At 38.7% G+C, this 21,000-nt stretch overlaps 4 protein-coding genes and 1 long non-coding RNA gene across 8 annotated transcripts; 2 read left to right on the plus strand and 3 right to left on the minus strand.

Annotated features, from left to right (window-relative positions):
- Positions 1-71: 71 nt before the first annotated feature.
- On the minus strand, positions 72-6,253 carry MAN1 (LEM domain-containing inner nuclear membrane protein MAN1). Of its 4 annotated transcripts, XM_025305039.1 has the most exons (13): positions 6,150-6,251; positions 6,006-6,078; positions 5,611-5,807; positions 4,269-4,969; positions 3,882-3,987; positions 3,590-3,825; positions 2,673-2,893; positions 2,462-2,590; positions 2,203-2,332; positions 1,348-1,615; positions 1,019-1,243; positions 647-831; positions 73-505 (listed from the first exon to the last, which is right to left on the minus strand). In XM_025305039.1, exons 3-13 carry the CDS (start codon positions 5,775-5,777, stop codon positions 354-356), a joined length of 2,520 nt encoding a protein of 839 aa, XP_025160824.1. In that variant the 5' UTR covers positions 5,778-5,807; positions 6,006-6,078; positions 6,150-6,251; the 3' UTR covers positions 73-353. The 4 variants fall into 4 exon arrangements, with proteins under 4 accessions (XP_011141369.1, XP_025160824.1, XP_011141368.1 ...); XM_011143067.3 differs by having other exon boundaries at positions 72-505; positions 5,611-5,928; positions 6,006-6,253; XM_011143066.3 differs by having other exon boundaries at positions 6,006-6,252.
- A 1,839-nt stretch (positions 6,254-8,092) lies between these two features.
- On the plus strand, positions 8,093-18,202 carry AcCoAS (acetyl coenzyme A synthase). The gene is made up of 10 exons (XM_011143064.3): positions 8,093-8,181; positions 9,288-9,503; positions 11,541-11,736; positions 11,819-12,201; positions 12,512-12,704; positions 12,840-12,995; positions 13,053-13,220; positions 13,418-13,607; positions 15,736-15,981; positions 16,334-18,202. The coding sequence occupies exons 1-10, from the start codon at positions 8,093-8,095 to the stop codon at positions 16,528-16,530; spliced, it is 2,034 nt and encodes a 677-aa protein (XP_011141366.1). The 3' UTR covers positions 16,531-18,202.
- On the minus strand, positions 13,604-15,727 carry LOC105184340 (enolase). The gene is made up of 5 exons (XM_011143063.3): positions 15,054-15,727; positions 14,816-14,940; positions 14,481-14,726; positions 13,915-14,353; positions 13,604-13,789 (listed from the first exon to the last, which is right to left on the minus strand). The coding sequence occupies exons 1-5, from the start codon at positions 15,572-15,574 to the stop codon at positions 13,684-13,686; spliced, it is 1,437 nt and encodes a 478-aa protein (XP_011141365.1). The 5' UTR covers positions 15,575-15,727; the 3' UTR covers positions 13,604-13,683.
- A 525-nt stretch (positions 18,203-18,727) lies between the features above and the next one.
- On the plus strand, positions 18,728-20,897 carry LOC105184343 (inositol monophosphatase 1). Its single transcript, XM_011143065.3, has 6 exons — positions 18,728-18,787; positions 19,256-19,389; positions 19,587-19,846; positions 20,287-20,392; positions 20,468-20,619; positions 20,711-20,897. The coding sequence occupies exons 1-6, from the start codon at positions 18,728-18,730 to the stop codon at positions 20,815-20,817; spliced, it is 819 nt and encodes a 272-aa protein (XP_011141367.1). The 3' UTR covers positions 20,818-20,897.
- Positions 18,731-20,881, minus strand: LOC109503965 (uncharacterized). Its single transcript, XR_002162808.2, has 5 exons — positions 20,702-20,881; positions 20,378-20,616; positions 20,094-20,282; positions 19,585-19,882; positions 18,731-19,195 (listed from the first exon to the last, which is right to left on the minus strand). It is a non-coding gene; the product is annotated as an uncharacterized LOC109503965 (long non-coding RNA).
- Positions 20,898-21,000: the final 103 nt, after the last annotated feature.

Raw genomic sequence — 21,000 nt, forward strand, 5'->3', positions numbered from 1 at the left:
TTTAAAAGTATATTACTGTTATTTTATTATTATTATATTATTGTTAATATTAATGTTTTATTATTATATTATTCAACTATATTAAAAACACACATATCCCCCCATCGTTCTTCTTGAAAGATAGAATAAAATATGATACAGTTAGCGAATTAAAAAAATGCATATAAAAAAGTCTCTTCAATCCTTGGATGTTATCACACTGTTATAATCTGCACTTCTAATATATATGCGCTGCAGCACAAAAGTATTTTATCTTGAAACAAAAAAATGGATTTCGTAAGTGTCGGTCGGCAGACAATTGTGTGTGCGAGAACAGCATGTTTTGCTGAATCCCTGAACAGAAATGTGCACTGTTAATTCGATTCCGCAGGACTCTGCCAATAATGCGCCTGCATAGATAATCGTTGATTGTTGCTTGGCTTGAGAGGCGTTACGCAACGGGCGGCATCAGGAAATCGCTCGTGATAACGCTCTAATCTCAGGTACTTCACAGTCACTAAGTTACCTGAAAAGGGAAGCTTCTGTGTGAAGAAAATGCTGTTCGTATCCAATAAAGTAGATCTAATTACAAATAGTAGAAATATCGAAAGGAAATAAAAAAAGGTGGCTACTACATCAGACCAATAAGATAAGAATTACAACGTACCATCGAACCAACATCCGTGTAATGCTCTGTAAGCTTTACCGGCGTCTTCCTGTGACAGGCATTTCATATAGACACAACCCTCACGGCTAGCGATGTCTACTCGAATGTGGAGAATCTTTACGCTTTCCCCGCATTTCTCTAAAATAGCGTCTTGTACTTTCGTCTCCCAATCATCTTCAGTCTCACTGTACAACACGGGAAGAAAATAAAAAGTAAAATAATCATACTTAAAATTACAAGGAATACATCTTAAAGATTCTGTCTTAACTTCATTTTAAACCCTCTTTTTTGTGTTACACTTCGTATATGCATAAGAAGCATACCGCAACGATAATCAACACACTCGAGTATATACATTAACGTGCAACTTACATTTCTGGATCAAACATATGCCTGATTTTTAGGCAAGGTGTCGGCGAACATGTTAAACTGTTGACAGATCCTTCCATCGTCTCGAATGCTTGTCCTTGCCAAACTTTCGGTTTCTTACTCGACAAAGTCGTGCTTTGCACGGAAGATTTATTTAAACTGTTATTCGGCAACCATCTCCACACACAGAATTCTTCTCCCGCCACTTGTTGCACTTCTTTTCGAATCCTGAAGATGAAAATTACATTATTATGTCGCTATCTACACTTGTACATATATGTACATTGTACACTCAGATGTAATAAATAAACCTCACGCCGAAAAATTCTTACCTCGATTCATTTTCATCTAAAAATTTTACCGCTTTTTCCCAGAGACCGGACATTCTCTTACGGTCTTTCGGCAAAATAAGATTGTCTCGCACGTGATTTATAGCGAGAAAACTATCCTGTGTGCCTGGCTGAACGGACGCATTTTGATGATGTGTTTCGACAATGTTTAAAATTTCACTAACAAGTTTAAACACCTCTCTTTCAGTGGATTTCTTGTATTTTACATACCAAAGGCCTAATTTTTGAATCCCAATAACCGCTAATACACCTGAGAATATATAGCTATCATTAGAAGTGTGTTATCACATATACTGTTTATTTATCAGGCAGAGTATAATCAAACGGAAAGACATTGCAACTTGAAATCAAATAGAAAATTCAAGTCCCTTAGCAATAAAATTCATTATTATCGAACTAAATTATGCTCAAACATAGCATTTCAGAAAGCCAATGGTAAATTGAATACACAAGACTTGGACGTACATAATGATGTTGCCATCGAAACGTTTAAATGTACTCAGATTGAAATTATCCAGATGTATCGTCTAGTAAAACGTTTTGTCAAAGATTAATTTGTTATTCGATTCCAAATTAATTAATGTTCGATCACACTCTGCATATACGTATTATTGTATAAAATAGTATAAATACAGTATATTATATCGCAAAGAATAACATTGCTTTAAAATGTAACTAATTTACTGAAATATATAGCATACATGTGTTATGTGTCAGCAAATCGTAAGATCGTTAGCAACATGTCTCGCATTATTAATATTAAAATATGCACACTTAAGAATCTCATGATTAAAAATTAACAAGTTTTCTCCAATAAGCAGTCTGTTAAAACTTTACCAAATGCCACTATAAGGAGAGAAGAAAATATGGTAAAGAGCTTGTTCTTAACAAGGCATTGCATCGGCAGCTCGGGATTTAGGATTATCATCCCGATTTTTCCATCCGGACGAGCGGAAAATAATTTATCCTGTAACGATCACAAACATTCGTTTTAGTTCGACAAGAAATGCGTGCTTATGTCATTTAGAGACATTAGCATGCTTTATGACATTTAGAGAACAATACAAATTAACGATACATATATAGATATATTTACCAGAGTATCTAACACTTCGACGGTCGCTTCGTTATCGTCGTTTATATTTATCAGCGAGATACCCCATTTGGGATTCTTAATGATTAACAATTGCGCGTTGTGCAGATCCTCCTTCACCTCGAGGCTCGACTGGATACGGTTAAATAGAAAAATTACGATTACCGTAGTGCTTATTACGTTAAAAGAAATTTACCGTCAATTTAGAACCCACCACTTTCTCGCTCGTGAACGTTTCCACAATTTCCGCATCGGTCAAATACGCTTTCTCGTTTGAATTTTCGCATATCTTAGATACCGCTTTTCTCGTTAATAAGGGCTGTAGACGCCTTAACAGTTGCAACACGGACTCTAAATTTTTCTTCATTACACAATTTACTCTAGGTGTTCTAAGATCGGGAGCTCCATCGGAGAAACACTGCGGTATGTTGTTATCTATAAATATAGGCGTATGACGCTATAAATGAAATTTATCGATACACAGTGTGTTGTATAGCGCAGGTAAAAGAACAGAACAGTATTCGATACAAACGCTCGTAGATAATTTTTGCTTTTTTTTGCTTGTATGAAAGATCTCGATCGACTTACTCGATTTAATTATATGAGCTCTTGATAAATCGCATCTCGTATACACGCGTAAACATGCATATTATGTATTAAACTAAATTGTACAAAGCGCGTGTCCGCAATCATCGAGTTAAAACATTGGAGAAATGATACGTATAAGTATATACACATATACATATACATAGATATACACATGTATATATGCATATCACACACAAAGAGAGAATGGGAAAAGGAAATAAAATATCCAAACTAGAGATTCAAGAGATACTTGACATTTATTATACATGAATATAGAGAAAAGAAAATACACACATATTTAAAGTTTTACTCTTGCACATTCAACTTAACTTGGTTTCACCCTGATTACTTTAACTTCGTAAAAATAGCGATATGAGATTTGAGCGTTAGTTAGTGATTAGCGACAGATGTACAACTTGGCTCCATTGTGAGCTAACTCGAGCTATATTACGCACTTTGCGCTTTGTTACAAATTGTAATTAGTATTAAACTGTATCTCTCGAGGAATCTGTCTTCCGAGTAATTATATGTCTGCATACCTACCCGTTGAGAGTGACGGTAGCGTATCAGTTTTCCCACCAAGACCCAGATATATTATCGCGAGAACGCCAAAGAATAGAGCGAGCACTGCCACGAGGATCATCGACACGATATTCTGATTGTTTCGTACGTCCTCTCTGTTGTTCGTCGTAGACGGTTTGTAAGTCGATCTACTTATGATATCTCGAACTCTGTCAACGGACGATGATGCATTGTGCCTTGTGCTAAACAATATTTGTCTATATTTGTAACGTGTAATTACTGCTACTAATGTTAATGCATAATTCATGCGTACCTGGGACTCTGGGATGTTGAGTATGTTGTTCTCAAAGAAGAAAACCCATTTGAATCCTTCTCTTTCACTTCTGGTAAGCCGGGCAGAGTATGACGTAATGTAGGACCTAAGTGCAAAATTAAAAAAAAAAAAAAGAGGATCTACATTAAGAGAAAATACAAAAGCAAATATAGCTTGCAATACAAGTCTTCTTTATCCTACATAAGGATATTAAAAGCCTGTTCTTTACAGCTATACTGGGTTGCTTGTACTCGGAGTAAAATAAACATGTGTATCGAGTACCAACATTCAATCGAGAAAGGATATATTACTAGTTGAGAAATACAATCATACAATAATGTTACTGTAAAAAACAGACTTTAGAATGTCTATAAGAGGCATACTCACTCTTTAAGCTCGACAATGGTGTTGGCGATGTATTTATTAATGATCGTGAGCTGAGTCTCCTCGTAAATTCTGATAGAAATGGAGTCTCGTAATTAGCAAGAAGATCTCTTTGATTTGCACTGTCCCTACCGCTTATGTCATCCTGCAGAGATTGCATTGTGGACATGCTAGGTTTCATGATATTTACGTTATACTTGATGTCTTTCGTCGTCATATGAATTGGTTTTGCTTTTGACATTTGATCAAGTTCATATGTTGGTCCACGATCAAGTATTCTATGAGAATCGTACAATCTGTTGGTGTTAGATAGATACTTGGAGCGTGTAGCAAATGAGCTTGCCGTATCTTCCATAACATCTGAATCCGACCCAGTATCCAAACCATCAGATATATTGGATGCCTTTTGTGTCTTGACAAATCTATTTTGAATAGTTTTTGAAGTCGTGCGTGTTGTAGAAACAACTGGACTACATTCAAAACTTGCAATCACTCCTGCTGGTGCTGGATCCTTAAATTCCGAGTGAGGTGGGGGTGATAGATTTTCTTTGACCAAATTCTTCGTTGTATTTATAGTATCAGAGGTTATCGGAGAAGGTGGTGGCATAGGATTTGCCAGTGTTTGCCGGCGTAAATTTGATGAACCTTTCTTTTTCTTGACAGCACTTGTGTTGGTATCATCATCCGTGTCATCACTGCTGTATCTAATGCAGAAATTAAGAAAAAAAAAAAAAGGAAACATCGAATAAAGATACATGTATAATGCATATGTGTCTCAAGGTATCCTTAATTATTTATACAAGGTCAGTCAGGAACCTATCTCACAAAAAATAAAGTTTAATTTTTGTAAAACAATAGTGGTTAAGCGTGGCTTTGTGATGCTCTATCACTTTCTAGATGATAGTCTTGGCATCATATAACAAACTAAAAATAATAAATTCAACTAAAATTAATACTGAATGTTGAGACTAAAATAATTCTATCTCAGGATATTTCTCCGTGATCGCATTTTCTATACCAAGATTTTTATTGGAGATCAAAACTAGAACAATTGAGTCCAGTTTTCGACATGAGTAAAGGGAGAGCTTTTCGTCAATTGTTAAATCGACGTTACAGCTACAGACATTAAAGCTCTAATTCTGGCAATCATTTCTTCGCGAATAAATGCGGCGATTATTATCGCGAGCTTAAGCATTTGATTCTGCACTCGATCATATCACGACGATTTCGAGCAGCACGTAAAACTTTTCCACTTTCCATTCCAAGCGCCGAGCGTGGACTTGAATTTTTCGGACACGAAAAACATATTTAATACAGCGTAGCTGAAAAAGAGTGATCCTCTCACCTCGCGGCCAGCGAATGCCGGGAGCCGACGCCGCCGCGGGTCTCGATGAGGTTCTTGAGTTTCTTCGCGAGTATCTTACGAGTCGTCTGTGTCACCGGCCCCACCGGGTAGCCGTATTCCATCAGTTTGGTCCGTAACTCGGAGTCGGTCAGCGTGTCCACCGACATTTTGTTCGGTCAGGCGATTGGTGATTCCGACTGCAACAATCCGGTTTATACCGTCACAGTGCCTCGTAGCACGGGCTATAACGTGGTCGAGCCTCCACGCTACTCGTTATTTCGATCGATGATCAATCCCGTTTGCCCTCCGTTGACGCTCCTATCGTCACGGAGTCACACACGTGGATGGCTTATTGTTGTTGTCGGTGGCCGGCCATAGACGGAGGTTTTACTTACCAAGTTCAGCAACACCGCGGAACAGATAACCTGAATCGCCCTCAGCACGTCCACCGTATGCAACTACGTTCCGCTAAACAATTCAATTGCACACGGCAACTAAAAAATGGCGCAATTTTCTAACGGTCAAGATCGCGCGCATACCTGCGCGTATCACGAATCTTTCGCAATCTTTCGCGACACCGGCGCAGACCTTCGTGAATGTTCGTGGATTTTCAGATTGCTGACGAATTTACACATCATCTGTGTCCAATACAAGCGATGTAGGATATCCAATAGGATAACTCGTTTCTTAAGGCTGACATCCACGATAATAAAATTTTTTTCTTTACCATTTATGCTTATTTCGAGTTACAGCTTCATATTCCAGCCACGATATTCCCAAGAGGGCGTTAGCGCTCAAGATCCTGCAAGACCAACGGTTTTGATTAGTTTTCGACCCTATGAAAAATTATAACGTTTTTGAGATGCTTTTTGTAAATCTTTAAAATTGCATTTGAAAATGCTCCAAAATAAAGGCTATTTAGTTTTACAGCGATAGGCGTCTTCCGAAATCGGTTTTGGAAATTTTGGTATTAGTTACAAGGTTGGTAGGCCTTGAACTAATTTAAATACGTTCCATAATTGATCAGCTGATTTATGTGATCGACCTCACAAGGGATTTAATGTTATTTATTAGACCTGTTAGAGCAAGAGCACAGGCTTTTGCATAACACATAGTACATAACGCATAAGAGAATAAACCAATTAATTTTCTTCATTTCCCTCCTCTGTCCTCAGGACAGAAATGAAGAACTCTGTTGATTCTCTTATACGTTGTGTATTATGCGTTATGCAGAAGTCTGTGCTCTGGCCTTTATTATAACGGGTTAATTAGAGATTGCAAAATTATTAGATTACCCTTTATTTCGCCTAAATTATAATGTTTTTGGATAACATGGTTTTGCGTATCGCTTTGAGAGAGAGAGAGAGAGAGAGAGAGAGAGAGAGAGAGAGAGAGAGAGAGAGAGAGAGAGAGAGAGAGAGAGAGAGAGAGATATCCAAGAGATGCAACCCTATTTGTTAGGGCCAGAGCACAGATTTCTGCATAACGCATAATATACAACGCATAAGAGAATCAACCAATCAAAGTTCTTCATTTCTATCTTGAGGAGGGAAATGAAGAAAACTAATTGGTTTATTCTCTCATGCGTTATGTATTATGTGTTATGCAAGAGCCTGTGCTTTTGCTCATAGGCGGCCAGAGCACAGGCTTTTGTATAACACATAATACATCCCTCCTCAGGATAGAAGAACTCTGATTGGTTGATTCTCTTATGGGTTATGCAGAAGTCTGTGCTCTGGCCCATACTCTCAAACGTTCACTCTTCAAGTTTTCTACTCGCACCGGTCCTATCGATACAGTTATATCGATCACAGCGTTCGAATCAACTCAACTATTCATTGGTGAATATTAAATCATTTAAATTACCAATTGAAATATCTATCTCATTTACATTTTGTTAACGGATTTCCATATGAAAGCACCTTCAGCGTCAGTTAATTTAAGCTGGATAAATAAGAACAAAATCATTGTTTTCCCATTGTGTTACGATATTCATTTAGCTCAGTTTATTAATTAGTATATCAATAATTACAAAGTTCTTTGTCCGTTGGAAGCAATTAACACGGTCAATTGCTAAGGTTATTTATTCGACCAGGTAAGCCGTTATCATGAACGTATAATATCGACCTATATGTAACGCACCACACACAATCGAACGTGCTATCTGTCGCTCTTTCCGCGATCGCTCTTTCGTCATTTCGTAGAGGGTCGTGTTGTGCGCGCTTACCGCACAGTGGAACAGTCGCGCTTTATCAGCCAAGCCAGTAAAGCGGTAGGACCGTGCGAACCTGATCGCAATTTGGACGCTCCTCAGCCACCTCAGCAGAACGCCAGGACGTGTCACGGATCTTGGCGTGTCATACAATCGGAAAGTAGAGTAATACCGAGGGTATTATCAGTAATATCCTTTTCTCTTGACTTCACGTAGACCGCCGCTGTCAGTTGTCCGAAAACTTATCACAGATAAAGGCAAGGGTGAAACATGGCGGATAAAATATACTACCCCAATCCGGAACTCGCGAAGACAGCCCATTGCAGTAGTATGGAGCAATATAAGCAAATGCACGAGAGGTGAGTCAGAATTCACAAAATTTCAATGCAATGCCTGTCGTGAGAAAAATGTATCAGAATCGGCATGTCGAATCGAGCTTCGGGACGATAAACTCCGTATGCGTCGAAGACATTATGAAAATGTTGCGAAAAGCAAAAATGATAAAAACATTGGTTGTAACGTAAGATAGTAATGCGTATTTTGTTCAGAAATTAATTAGTCGCGGTTTATCAATTTATCAATGATAAGGAAGAAAAAGTACAACCTAAATGGCAAGGATGGCGCCGCTTAAAGGGGATGAACGCGATAGCAAGGGCGGTTATTAACAGAAAAAGAAATATCGCATCTTCTGCAATGTCGTAGAGCTTAATTGCACGATGAACAAGTTAGATAATGCTCCGGTCGTTGAAATTGATCTCGGTACGGATTCGGACGTTACACGTTCTATAACAAGTACAAATCGAAACGCGATATCGATTCTGTGGGGTGGGACGAAATTCCCGTTTAAGAATGTCCTAATGTTACCCGCGAACAGCTGGAGATTGATCAGAAGGAAAAAGAAACGTTACTGATATTGTGTATGATTTATTGCCTGTTTTATTTTTCTTTTAAACGTATTATTCTGTCGCCTCAGGCGGATTCGATTAATCTTCGAACATGCTGCATAGATTCTTGCGAGAGCGGAATAAAAACGAAGATAAAAAGGAAGATAAATCACAGAGAAATCGTTAGATCTTTATAGCTTCAACGTAGTTCCAAAACACATTTGTTTTTTTTTCGTTCGATTATTCACTTGTCATCCGATAAAGTTAATGAAAAAGTAATAATGTAAATCACGACTTCTTCACGACGGCAATCTCTGGCCGTCAAATGCACATAAATTTGTGAATAAAGTAGGACGGAAAATTGTCGCGTAAGAAAAGAGAGTTAAATCGATTAATCATAAATATTAAAGTATCAGCTTCTATTATATTGTATTGTATTATCTAACTTTTAATAATGCTTACATGTCAGTTAAGAATCATTATAAATACGCCGATTATTTTAATTTATACTAACGAAATAAAATTATCCACAGTACTGATACGAAAAAAAATGTCTGCTCTTCTTTTGTTCATTTATTCAGATCGATTAAAGATCCGGTGAAATTTTGGGGCGAGATCGCCAAGCAATTTTACTGGGAAACGCCGGCGATCGAGGAGAAGTTCTTCTCGTACAATTTCGAGCTGAGTAAAGGTGATATTTTTATAAAATGGATGGAGGGAGCATCGACGAATATAAGCTTCAACTTACTGGATAAGAATGTGAAGAGCGGTAACGGTGATAAAATTGCATTTTATTGGTAAGGCATAACGGAGAATATATCTAGTCTAATTTGTATGAAGGACAATGTGGCTCGAATTCGGCGACGGTCAAATCCAAAGTAATAATCAAACTGACTTTTTGACTGCCGTTGGATGGCTCATTTCCATTTATGTTTTCTATTTATGCAAAGTACACCTCGCTTTGTAGATATTCAGCAAGTCATTCTAACCATGTAGAACTTTCGTTACGATAAATACATTTTTTTAAGTTTTGCTTTGCTATTGTTACAGCATTGAGTATACGCTATTTTTATTTTTAAGCGCTTTGGTCGGTCTCTAAGAGCGGAGGAAATGTTGAAAGTGTACAACGAACGATAAAAACCGTTTGGCAAACACACGTGGTATACACATTCATATAACTATGTAAGAAGACTTGTAAAAACGCGAAGCCTACGTAATTTTTGCGATATCACGCTTCATACATATTTTATATCCGGCTTGCACTGTATTATCGTCTGTCGATTAACATTGATAATATCATGCAAACATGTGAATACATATAGTATCGTATTGTAATGTTTCCCGTGGAATTCGAGAGTTATGTAACGAATACAATTTATTTAGTTGTAAACAACCGCTCGAAATTTCGACTTTCATGTGGTATCATAACTGAATTTGATTGCATGATCGTGCGATCGGTGTAGTGTCCGCCTATTCGTCGAAAACTTAACGTACTGTCCACACCTGCTCCTTTATTGGCCGACGACATATCGTGCGCGACCGCGTCAGCTATCATGTTAGCTTCCTCGTGTGCAAGCGCACACGTAACGCTGACGTAACATCATGCGATTTGCATGAAATTTTTAGACTGAATATTCCTTTCTTATCCGTCTTAGATGCCAAAGATATATTTTTATTTGTCGAAGTCGAGTATAATAATCTAACGCAACGAGACTGTGAAGAACAATATTTTACGTTTTTCTTTTTGCAATGAGTAGCAAATAATGAAAAAGTGCGAAAGCAAAAGTATGAATGAACTAGTTTGAAATGCATGCGAGAATAAAGAGAAAATTCGGTATTTGCAAAATGTATGTCAATAACGTAATAAAATAAAATGTAAATTGCATGCAAATAGATTACCGTTCAACCTTGAATTTGAATGAAGAGAGGAAGATAGACTGACAAAGATTATTTTCAAACCGTTAACGTGATGTATATTTTATTTCAATGAATAAAATGAATTTGAAAAGAAAAGATATCTGTAAAAGTTGAGTTTATATGCTAATGATTGTTATCGTTATGTATGGAATGCAAAGCATATTACATATGGAATACGGCAGAAACAAAGATACAAATTGTCTATAAGTCTATAAGTCTACAAGTAATGTGTATCTCGCTTTAACTTTTCAAGTTAGATTTCAACTATGAGTTTTTTTCAATAAATTTTATTTGCATTTATAATTTGTCATTTATCCTTGCGTCTCGTGCGTTAAGGAGTTGATGATAATTTGATGAACAATTTGACGTGAAAAATTCAAACATAATCTAATTTACATCATACAGTTATATCTAATATATCTTTCACCAAATATTCTTTCTCCTACAAATCAATTTATATAATCCTCACGTAATTCTTTATGACTTACGATGTCATGTGATGCATAAGATCAGGTCTTACATAATGTTATAATTTGCTTTGCGATAATGTTTCAGTACATCAGCGAATTATATTTATCAAAGTATATTTTTTTAGACATACTTTTCTGTACATATCGTGTTATACGCTGTAAGCACATTCCCAACCTTGGTTTCTCCTTCGTCCCCAAGGTAGTGTTCAAGATTATTTGAAAGTATTAACCTTCGAGTTTTACGTCCACATGTGGAACATTGATACGTCAGATACGTAGATCAAGATTTTAATCTACATTTACAGTTGTAGACGTATTTTTGCTGTGGGATTTGCGTTTTACAACGCAAATATCGTGCGTAAGCCGGCCGAGACGTGTCGTAGCGCGCTACGGTTCTTTGACCTTGAATTTTCATCGGTATTTAAATCTTTGAATCGTTACTTCCAGGGAAGGAAACGACCCGGATGATTATTCACGACTGACTTATAGAAAATTGCTCGAGGAAACATGCAGGTTCGCAAACGTTCTCAAGTCGAAAGGAATCTCCAAGGGCGACCGAGTGGTGATTTACATGCCGATGATCTTAGAACTTCCAATCGCGATGTTAGCTTGCACGAGGATAGGAGCGATTCACAGTGTGGTGGTGAGTAAAGAGGAACGGGCGAGGAGGATGACAGGATGAAAACGAATTTCAGCAGAAAAAAAGACGATGTACGCGATTATAGTTCGCAGGTTACTCTTCCGACTCATTGGCGGAACGTATACTCGACTCGAAAGCCAAAGTTCTGATCACTACGGATGGCGTGTGGCGAGGCGAGAAGTTACTTCTGTTGAAAAATATCTGTGACGAAGCTTTGGACAAAGCCAAAAAACAAGGTCACCAGCTCGAAAGTTGTATCGTCGTCGCACATCTGAGGAGACTCAGTTGTCCCCAGGGTAAGATGAACGTAGTGAATGGTACCAGCAACGGGGGCGGTGCTATGGAGACCAATGTCTCTTGGGACGACGATCGAGACGCTTGGTGGCACGATGAGATGGAAGACGCGGAAGCGAGCTGTTATCCGGTCTGGATGGCCGCCGAGGATCCGCTCTTTATCCTTTATACGAGGTATGAGCCTTCTTATATGCATTCTTATGTGAGCTATGAACGATAATTTAATTAATAAATATAAAAGATAATAGATATTTCATTAATAAATATAAAAGATAATAGATATTTAATTAATAAATATAAAAGATAATAGAAACAGTGTTCTTTCTAGATTCTTTGAGAATGACTCGGCTTTCATTTCACTTTTCAACTGGAATTAACTGAAAAAAATTGAAAAAAATTTAGAGAGTAACGATTAGTTTCCCTTTTTTCTTCAACACGCATATCTCTTTTAGTTCATCTCATTGAGACACTGTTCTTTTTGTAGCGGATCTACCGGAAAGCCGAAAGGCGTTCTTCACACCACCGCGGGATACTTGATCTACGCAGCTACGACTTTCAAGTATGTGTTCGACTACCACCCGAGTGATATCTATTGGTGTACCGCCGACATTGGCTGGATTACGGGACATACTTACGTTGTTTACGGTCCATTGGCAAACGGCGCAACGTCCGTCATAGTACGTATACACCTTCTATGTTCTATCGATCTAAATTGATCGTTCATCGTTCCACATTTTTACTCTCTCTCTCTCTCTCTTTTACTCTCATATTCTGTATTCCTCTTTACTCTCGTAATTCGCATTTGTTGACAGTTCGAAGGTACGCCCTTCTATCCGGACAACGATCGATACTGGTCAATCGTCGACAAGTATAAGGTCACGCAATTTTATACGGCGCCAACGGCTATCAGGTCACTCATGAAGTTCGGTGACGAGCACGTAAAGAAACACAGCCTATCCACACTTAAGGTGAGTCTCATGATATGTTTAATTCAAGTCACGTACAAGCTGATACATGTGTTTCAGGTGCTCGGCTCAGTGGGTGAGCCGATCAACAGCGAAGCTTGGCTCTGGTTTTACAATCTCATTGGCCACAGGAAGTGCAGCATATCGGATACTTTTTGGCAAACAGAAACCGGCGGTCACGTAATCACACCGTTACCTGGTGCCACGCCTATGAAGCCAGGTTCTGCGGTTAGTGATTTTCCTTTGTCATCAACAATTCTCCTCGTATAGGATATATTCGGCGAAATGTTATTAGCACTATTTAACGTTATAGGCTTCCTTCCAAAGTAGTAGTGCATTGATAACGTTTGCGTTGATAGCGCTAATAGCTTCTCCCCGAATACACTCATAATGAATTCCTAACATACCATGATGTATGCGAACAGACGTTTCCCTTCTTCGGAGTTCTGCCAGAACTTCTCGATGAAGACGGTCGCGTGATCGAGGGCGAAGGAGAAGGATACCTTGTCTTCAGTCGGCCGTGGCCGGGCATGATGCGGACCCTCTATGGCAATCATCAACGTTTCCAAAACACGTACTTCGATCGATTCAACGGTTTTTACTGCACGGGTGATGGTAAGCGTCGTTGCTTTCTTCATGATCGATCTCGAGAATTGTGCTTAAGTTGATAATACGCATTTATATCGTATTCTTATTTCCCTGGTGGATCCTTATATTTCAGCCCAGCGTATTTGGCATCCTTGCTGAGCTCCTCTTCGATTCTCAATACTTGATTATACTTGGCCATTCTTTCGCCTCTGCAATTGGAAAAAACGCTTGAATAGAAGCTTGATTAAAATATGAGCTTGATTAAAAAATGTGGAAGTAAAGTTCAATCGAGCTTTCAATGCAGTTTAAATGCAAATTATATGCTTCACGTTACCTGCAAGGTGCGCCTGCCTTGAACTGCCCGGCGGACAGACCGACCGCCAGATCGGCGATAAAATTATCTTCCGTTTCGGCGCGACTCGCGCTCACAGCGTAGCTCCAGTCGTTGATCTTGGCCATTTTTGCGCAATTAATGAGCTCGGTTACGGTGCCAATCTGCGATATCCTCAGCACGAGACAATTTGCCATTTTCTTATCCATTGCTTCCGAGATCCTCTCGGCATTCATCGCCGTGAGAGCATCGCTAACCACTTGAACATCTTGGCCGGCGATAGTAAGCCAGCCTTCCCAATCCTCTTGATCAAAAGGATCTTCGATCGAGACTATAGCTGGAAATTCCGAGATATATTCCAAATATTGGTCGCGTAGAGCCTCGGCTTCCAAATAATCGGCAGGGTCGGATTCTTCTGACTTGAAGGCTAAATCGTATCCCCCTGCGTGAGTACAAGCACCGTTCTCGTTACTTTTTCTTTCTAAATGTCGACGAATGAAATCCCACTCGACTTCGAGCGATCTTTCATTCGTAAAAGTTGAATTTTCCGCTCTGAACTGCCGAACGACCTTCTTTATAAAAGGCACTCGCTGCCATGTCCAGCGCGATCTTAATTTTGCCTTCGTAGCCTGCATCCTTAATGGAATCGTTTAAGAGAGTCAAGGCATCCTTATCGCCTTCCATTGTGGGCACGAAGGCTCCCTTATCGCTGACGGCCGGTGGGCCTTGTATTTCTTGTGTCTCGATGATTTTTCTTTCCGCCACGCGATACACCTCGGTGCCCATCTTCATGGCGTCGGCGAAGCTTTCAGCACCTGCATCAAGCATGCGAGTTACGTAATGAGAAGATATTCAATGGCGTGAAGATAAAGGATGGAAAGCGATAGTCGGTCGTTGAGCGCACCTATAGGTAGAATGGCGAATTCCTGACACGTTAAATTGTTGCTGGCGTACTTGCCGCCGCTGATAATGCTGAAACTTGGCACGGGCACGCGCAATTGTCCGTTCTCGGCTAATTCGGCGATGTATCTGCAGCACGGGAAAGCAAAACTTTAAACAAGACATCGACAGGGATAAGAAGTGACCAAGATACAACCGTAAAGACGAAATGAAGAGAAATCAACTAGATAATAAACGATAACCTGTAGACTGGCAGACCCTTCTTTGCCGCTCCAGCCTTGCAGCAGGCTACAGAGACCCCGAGAATAGCGTTCGCGCCGAGTCTCGACTTATTATCCGTGCCATCCAGCTTGTTGAGCAGCGCATCTATCTCAGTCTGTTGACAGACATCCAGGCGCGATTTCAACAGTTGGGGCGCGATCACGTTGTTAACGATATCGATGGCTTTGAACACCGAACGACCGTGGTAAGCTGCCATGTTCCCGTCTCTAATCTCCACTGCCTGATTAGGGTTGATTGATACAGTGGAGGGTACCGATGATCGGAGCAAACCCACGTCGGTAATCACGTCGACTTCCAGAGTAGGCTCGCCTCTGCAGTCGAATATCTGACGGGCCTTGATCTTCTTCAACGACATTTTGTAGGACTTTAAAATTCTAGCACGATTTTCATTGAATCGGGTTGTACAGTTGCTCAATGTTGCGGATACATAGATCGCGTCAACGGTGACTACATTAACCGACAATTTTGATAAGAATCTCATTTGACATTCAAGACCGACAGCGAGACAGCGGAATGTCTGAGCGTTTAATCAAATAAATTCAGGCGAAACGATCTGCAGTTGCGTTGTGTTTTATAGTCCTGCTCTAGTGGCACAAACAGTTCCAAATCTATTTTTCATTTCTTTTTTCGTTTGCGTTTCAGGTGCGAGGCGCGACGCGGACGGATATTTGTGGGTGACAGGTCGTATCGACGATATGCTGAATGTTTCTGGTCACTTAATGTCAACGGCCGAAGTAGAGAGTGTGTTGGCGGAACATTCTTCAGTAGCTGAAGCCGCGGTAGTCAGCAAATCACATCTTGTGAAAGGTCAATGCCTTTACTGTTTTGTAACGCCTACGGCGGGAAGAACGTTCGACGAGAAATTGCAAATCGAGCTTAAAAAGAAAGGTGGGTTTCGTTGATTTAAAGTGACTTTCAGCAAACTGTAATTAAAAATAATCGATAATTAAGCGATAGAATTACTAAGAGCAATTACTTCTAGCTATGTAATTTGTTGTTCAACGGTAACCAGAAATTAATAATGCTGTGTATGTTGAGCAAAGTAGAGCAATCTCGATACTTAACTGATAATAATTATAAATATCGAGAAAAAAAATAGAATTCTCTCACTCATTTTAACAATAAAATGTGCTTTATCTTCAACTTAGCAACTTCGCAACCTGAATTAATCATCGATTATTTTATTTAATGAAAGTCTAACATATATATTCTCGCTTTACTAAGAACATTATTGGAACAGTGCGCGAAAGGATCGGTCCGTTCGCCCAACCGGACGTCATTCAGCATGCTCCAGCCCTACCGAAGACAAGATCCGGCAAGATCATGAGACGTATGTTAAGAAAGATCGCAGCGGGCGACAGGAACATCGGAGACACCTCAACGTTAGCTGACGAGAGTGTCATCCAGCTTCTTTTCGACTTAAGGTCGTGTGTTTAAGATAAGCATCTCGCGCTTCTATTTTAGAGAGAGAACGAGATTTTAGAAAGAAAAATTTTTTCTCATTTTTCGCATCATTCGTTCAGTGAATATATAGAAAATGTATCGCACGATTTCTGAATAATATCTTAACACTTTGACGGCCGCACATTTCACGAAAAAATTTGCTCTTGCCGCCGGCGTATAATGTCGAAAACTACTGGCTGCCGCCAGTACCTTTTTTAAGCTTTGTTACAAATTGAAGGCATGCTGTTGACACGATGTTGCGAACTCAGACATAATTAGTAGTTAGTAAGTAAAAAGGCGTTATTATTTCAGTAATAGATTTGCCATCTTTCTGACTATAATTTCACTTCCACCGTCTCATTCTTCATCAGTGTTATCTGATACCTGATCACTAACATTTGATAGGTTATCAGCATACACCCTGTTGTCTCTTACAGAAAAAAAAAAATACTCAAATATTGAATATCTATACTTAATTATTCAAATTTACTCTCAAATATAGATACTCTCAAATATAGATATATACACTCAAATTTGAGTATATATATTCATTTTCATACATTTTTAAGAGTATTTTTTTTAAGTTTATAAATGAAGTTTTTGAATTTTTAAACTAAATCAACTCACGTATATGTGAAGTTGGCCGATAACTGTTGGTTCAGTGATCTCAAGTATACGTGAGTCCGGCCGTCAAAATATTAAGGGTAAAAGTCACAAGTTACATGTTGAACTGAATTGTTTCACATACTCGCACAACATTGAGGACGCGATTAAATTCCAAGGTTTTATCATACGTCCAGTCATATTTGACGAATGTACAAGGTATATAAGCGCGAGATAAAGTTATTATTTCCAACCAATTAATCAATTCTGGCATTGTCACTAAGAGAAAGAGAGAGGAGGGGGGAAGAGAGAGATATTTCAGAGTGAGTAGAATTGATATCGTTCTTCCTCCTCAAGAAGAATCACGAAAGAGATGAAAGAGACACAATATTGAAAGTATAGCTTTACAGATTTGTGGAGTTATTGAAATAGAGTTAATCGATTAAGTTATTGATCGCACTTCTCAAGTTGTGGCTGCGATATATATCTTACGATATGCTGACAAGTAGCATAAGCGTTATCTTTCTTTTGTTGTAAATCACACGTTTTAAATTAATTGCAAAGATAAATAACGCTCCATATAGATGACCGTTATAAGTAGCGCAAAGGATAAACAAAGTATGCTGATTGCACAATTATTTATAATCGTTATTTAAGAAACAAGTGACACATGACTATATGATATATGTTATTATCTGCGGATATCGTAAAGAAAACGAAATATTTTGCTCTCTGCAATTTCGATAAATAAGATAAAGAGACATTATTTACGTACATACACACAGGGTGTTCACCGCCGCCTATTGTGTTTCCTTTTAGTCACGTATCTTATAACAATTTTAAGATAACAAGTCATCCCTTCTGTTTGAAGAACATGTGACTGAAAGAAAATACCCGGCCGAGGTGTACGTACTTATAAATGAAAGTCGCCTCGTGTCTCCTCGACGGGGCACGTAACATACATATCATTCCTCGCGGAACAAAACAATTTTAGGTGTGATATAATATGTGTACATGTATGTAGATATAAAAGCAAACGAAACGTAAGCAGTAGATATGGCTATAATTTTAGACACATATGTATATATGTTAAGAGTATGTTACAATCACGATCGTTCTGTTAAACGTTCAAAAGTGTATTATTGTTTCTTCCGTCTTTGCCTTCTCTCTGTGCCCTCTCCATCCCTCTCTCCATCAGCGTGGAGATAATCGATATTTTTAGAAAATTTGTTGCTCCATTTTTTTTTCACGCGGCAGGATGTATTGCACGCAATAATCGATTCGAGTGTGACGAGAAGAAAAACAGGCAGAATATCACGTGCGATATCAGTGATTGGTGAACGCGCCTCGCGATTACGCATTACGTGACATGCTATCGAAGCCGTTTAAAAACCACAGAGCTTGACGCGATGTTACGTCAGCGTCAGCGCGGAGCACTTACGCGCCGTCGAATGACGATGTGAGCGAATCCACGGAAGGGAGAGAGCCAGTTGTGCGCGCGAGCGTGATCACGTGTGTATCGTCGAGCGTGCATACGACGAACCCACCGCTCGTTCGACGAGGAAGCGACTTCGTCACTTGATCAATCATGTTGAACGTCGACGAGTGTTACGTCGAAATTCTGCGGCTCGTAAAACAGGCTGGCTCGGTGATCGAATCCATCCGAACAATTAATTTTTTCTTCCTTTCCCCTTCGTGAGCGCGATGCGCCTGTGTCGACAGACTTCATTGATTTTACGTATTGCCGCATATACATTTTCTAATCGTGCGTCACTATACAAACTTCATGGCTTGTCTAATGCGAGCGGACAGTTGCTAATTGTCCATGATAAATCATGAATAATTATACTCATGATTATATCTTTAATTTTAATATCCCTATAAGACACATCGCACGATCGTCTCAACTGTGTTGTCTGTTGGTGGAAAACTGCGACTGCGCGCGTAATTCGTATATAATCCGAATATGTTCAAGTCGCTGTTTGCTGCGTTCCTTTTCTTGATATATGTCTATACGCTTTATTATCGAAGCGTTTAACGCCTTATCGTTCTCTACCTGTAAGAAAATTTCAGTAATAATAAATAATTGTACTTTTGATACGCTTGTGGTTTGTAGATTGTCAGGGAAAAGATCAATCAACGCAAGGATGTGCTCATCAAATCGTGTGACATTGACTTAGTTACAAAATGGGATCAAGAGGTAGAAAGACTTTTGATCGATGGAATAACGGTAAAATATCCTGAGCATAAGTAAGTCAATTATATTTAATTATATTTAATTGTCAAATTAAAGATTGTTTAATCGTTATTCACACACAATATTCGCGATGGGTCTACATTTTCTTTCGTTCTCACTATTTGAATCGATCGAAAAATCCCTTTCTTCCTCTGTTCAATATATAGTGTTTTAAGAGATTTATATTGAGAAAAAAATATATATATTACAGATTTATCGGTGAAGAGTCCACTGCTTCAAGTCAGAAGATTACGTTAACGAATGCACCAACATGGATAATTGATCCAATCGATGGAACGATGAATTTCGTTCATGGTCTTCCTCATACATGCATATCAGTCGCATTGCTCATCGATAAAACAACCGAGATAGGAATAGTATATAATCCAATCTTGGAGCAGCTTTTTACAGCCCGTAAAGGTCAAGGTGCTTTTTTCAATGGTGCTCCGATTAGTGTATCCGGCGAAAAAGGTAATTTTTGCCCTCTCTCTTCTTTCTCTTTTTTATCTTTAATGAAATATTGACAAGTATATAAATATTATTTATAAGTATGAAAATACTGATAACGGCTACACACTGTTATCTTAACGCTTTGACAACTGCTTTCACATATGCATGACTTTATCCTGTCAGCAGTTATCACATGTACAGAAATATCTGTCGACGCGAACAGTTTATAACTGTAATATTAAAAAGAATAGTATAAAAGTAGACTTACGAATTTATGTATAAGAGAAGAATGTTTGTCTCTTCGGATATAATCTAAGCGAACTCTCAAAACTTATTGGTGGCGAGCAAACATTTTTCCGCGACAGTCATCAAAGTGTTAATTAAAATTTCCATATTGATTATTCAATCGATTATTCTTCCTCTTTATCATCGATTTATCATTTATGATATCATTACTCTAGAATTGCACAAGGCACTGTTAATGATAGAGATGGGAACAAGCAGAGATCCGGAGAAGATGAAAGTAGTCTTGGAAAATATAACGCTTCTTACTTCACGTATTCACGGGTAGGTCTTATTTTATGAGTTATATTTTCGCAACGGATGATTTAATGAAGAAATCAATCTACTTGTCGCACACAGAATACGATCGCTCGGTTCGGCGGCTTTGAACATGTGCATGGTGGCCCTTGGCGGTGCCGACGTATACTTTGAATTTGGTATACATGCATGGGACATTGCAGCTGGAGACCTTATCGTGCGTGAAGCCGGTGGTGTGTCAATAGATCCAGCTGGTAAATAATTGCAAGACATTACGCATAAATCACAGTCGAATAATGAATTGAGGCAGAGAAAATTAATATGCTATATTCTTACATCCGACAGGAGGTGCGTTCGATGTGATGAGCAGAAGAATTCTGTGCGCATCATCGATAGAATTAGCCCAGAAACTTTCCCAAATATTAATTCAATATTATCCGACGCGAGACTGAGAGGCCTGAAAGTTTTGTGCAGAAGATGAAAACTTACGTTTTGCATGAGTGTCAAATTAGATAACTGAATATATCGCAAGTAATACTAACTTAAAAGTAAGCAATTTGCATCAAAATCATATTACGGTAAGAAACATTAAATCATATACAATCTTATCGAATTTTTGGAAATTATTAATTGAA

The sequence above is a fragment of the Harpegnathos saltator genome, unplaced genomic scaffold (assembly GCF_003227715.2).
Source record: "Harpegnathos saltator strain DR-91 unplaced genomic scaffold, Hsal_v8.6 scaffold12, whole genome shotgun sequence".
NCBI classification, from domain to species: domain Eukaryota; kingdom Metazoa; phylum Arthropoda; class Insecta; order Hymenoptera; family Formicidae; genus Harpegnathos; species Harpegnathos saltator.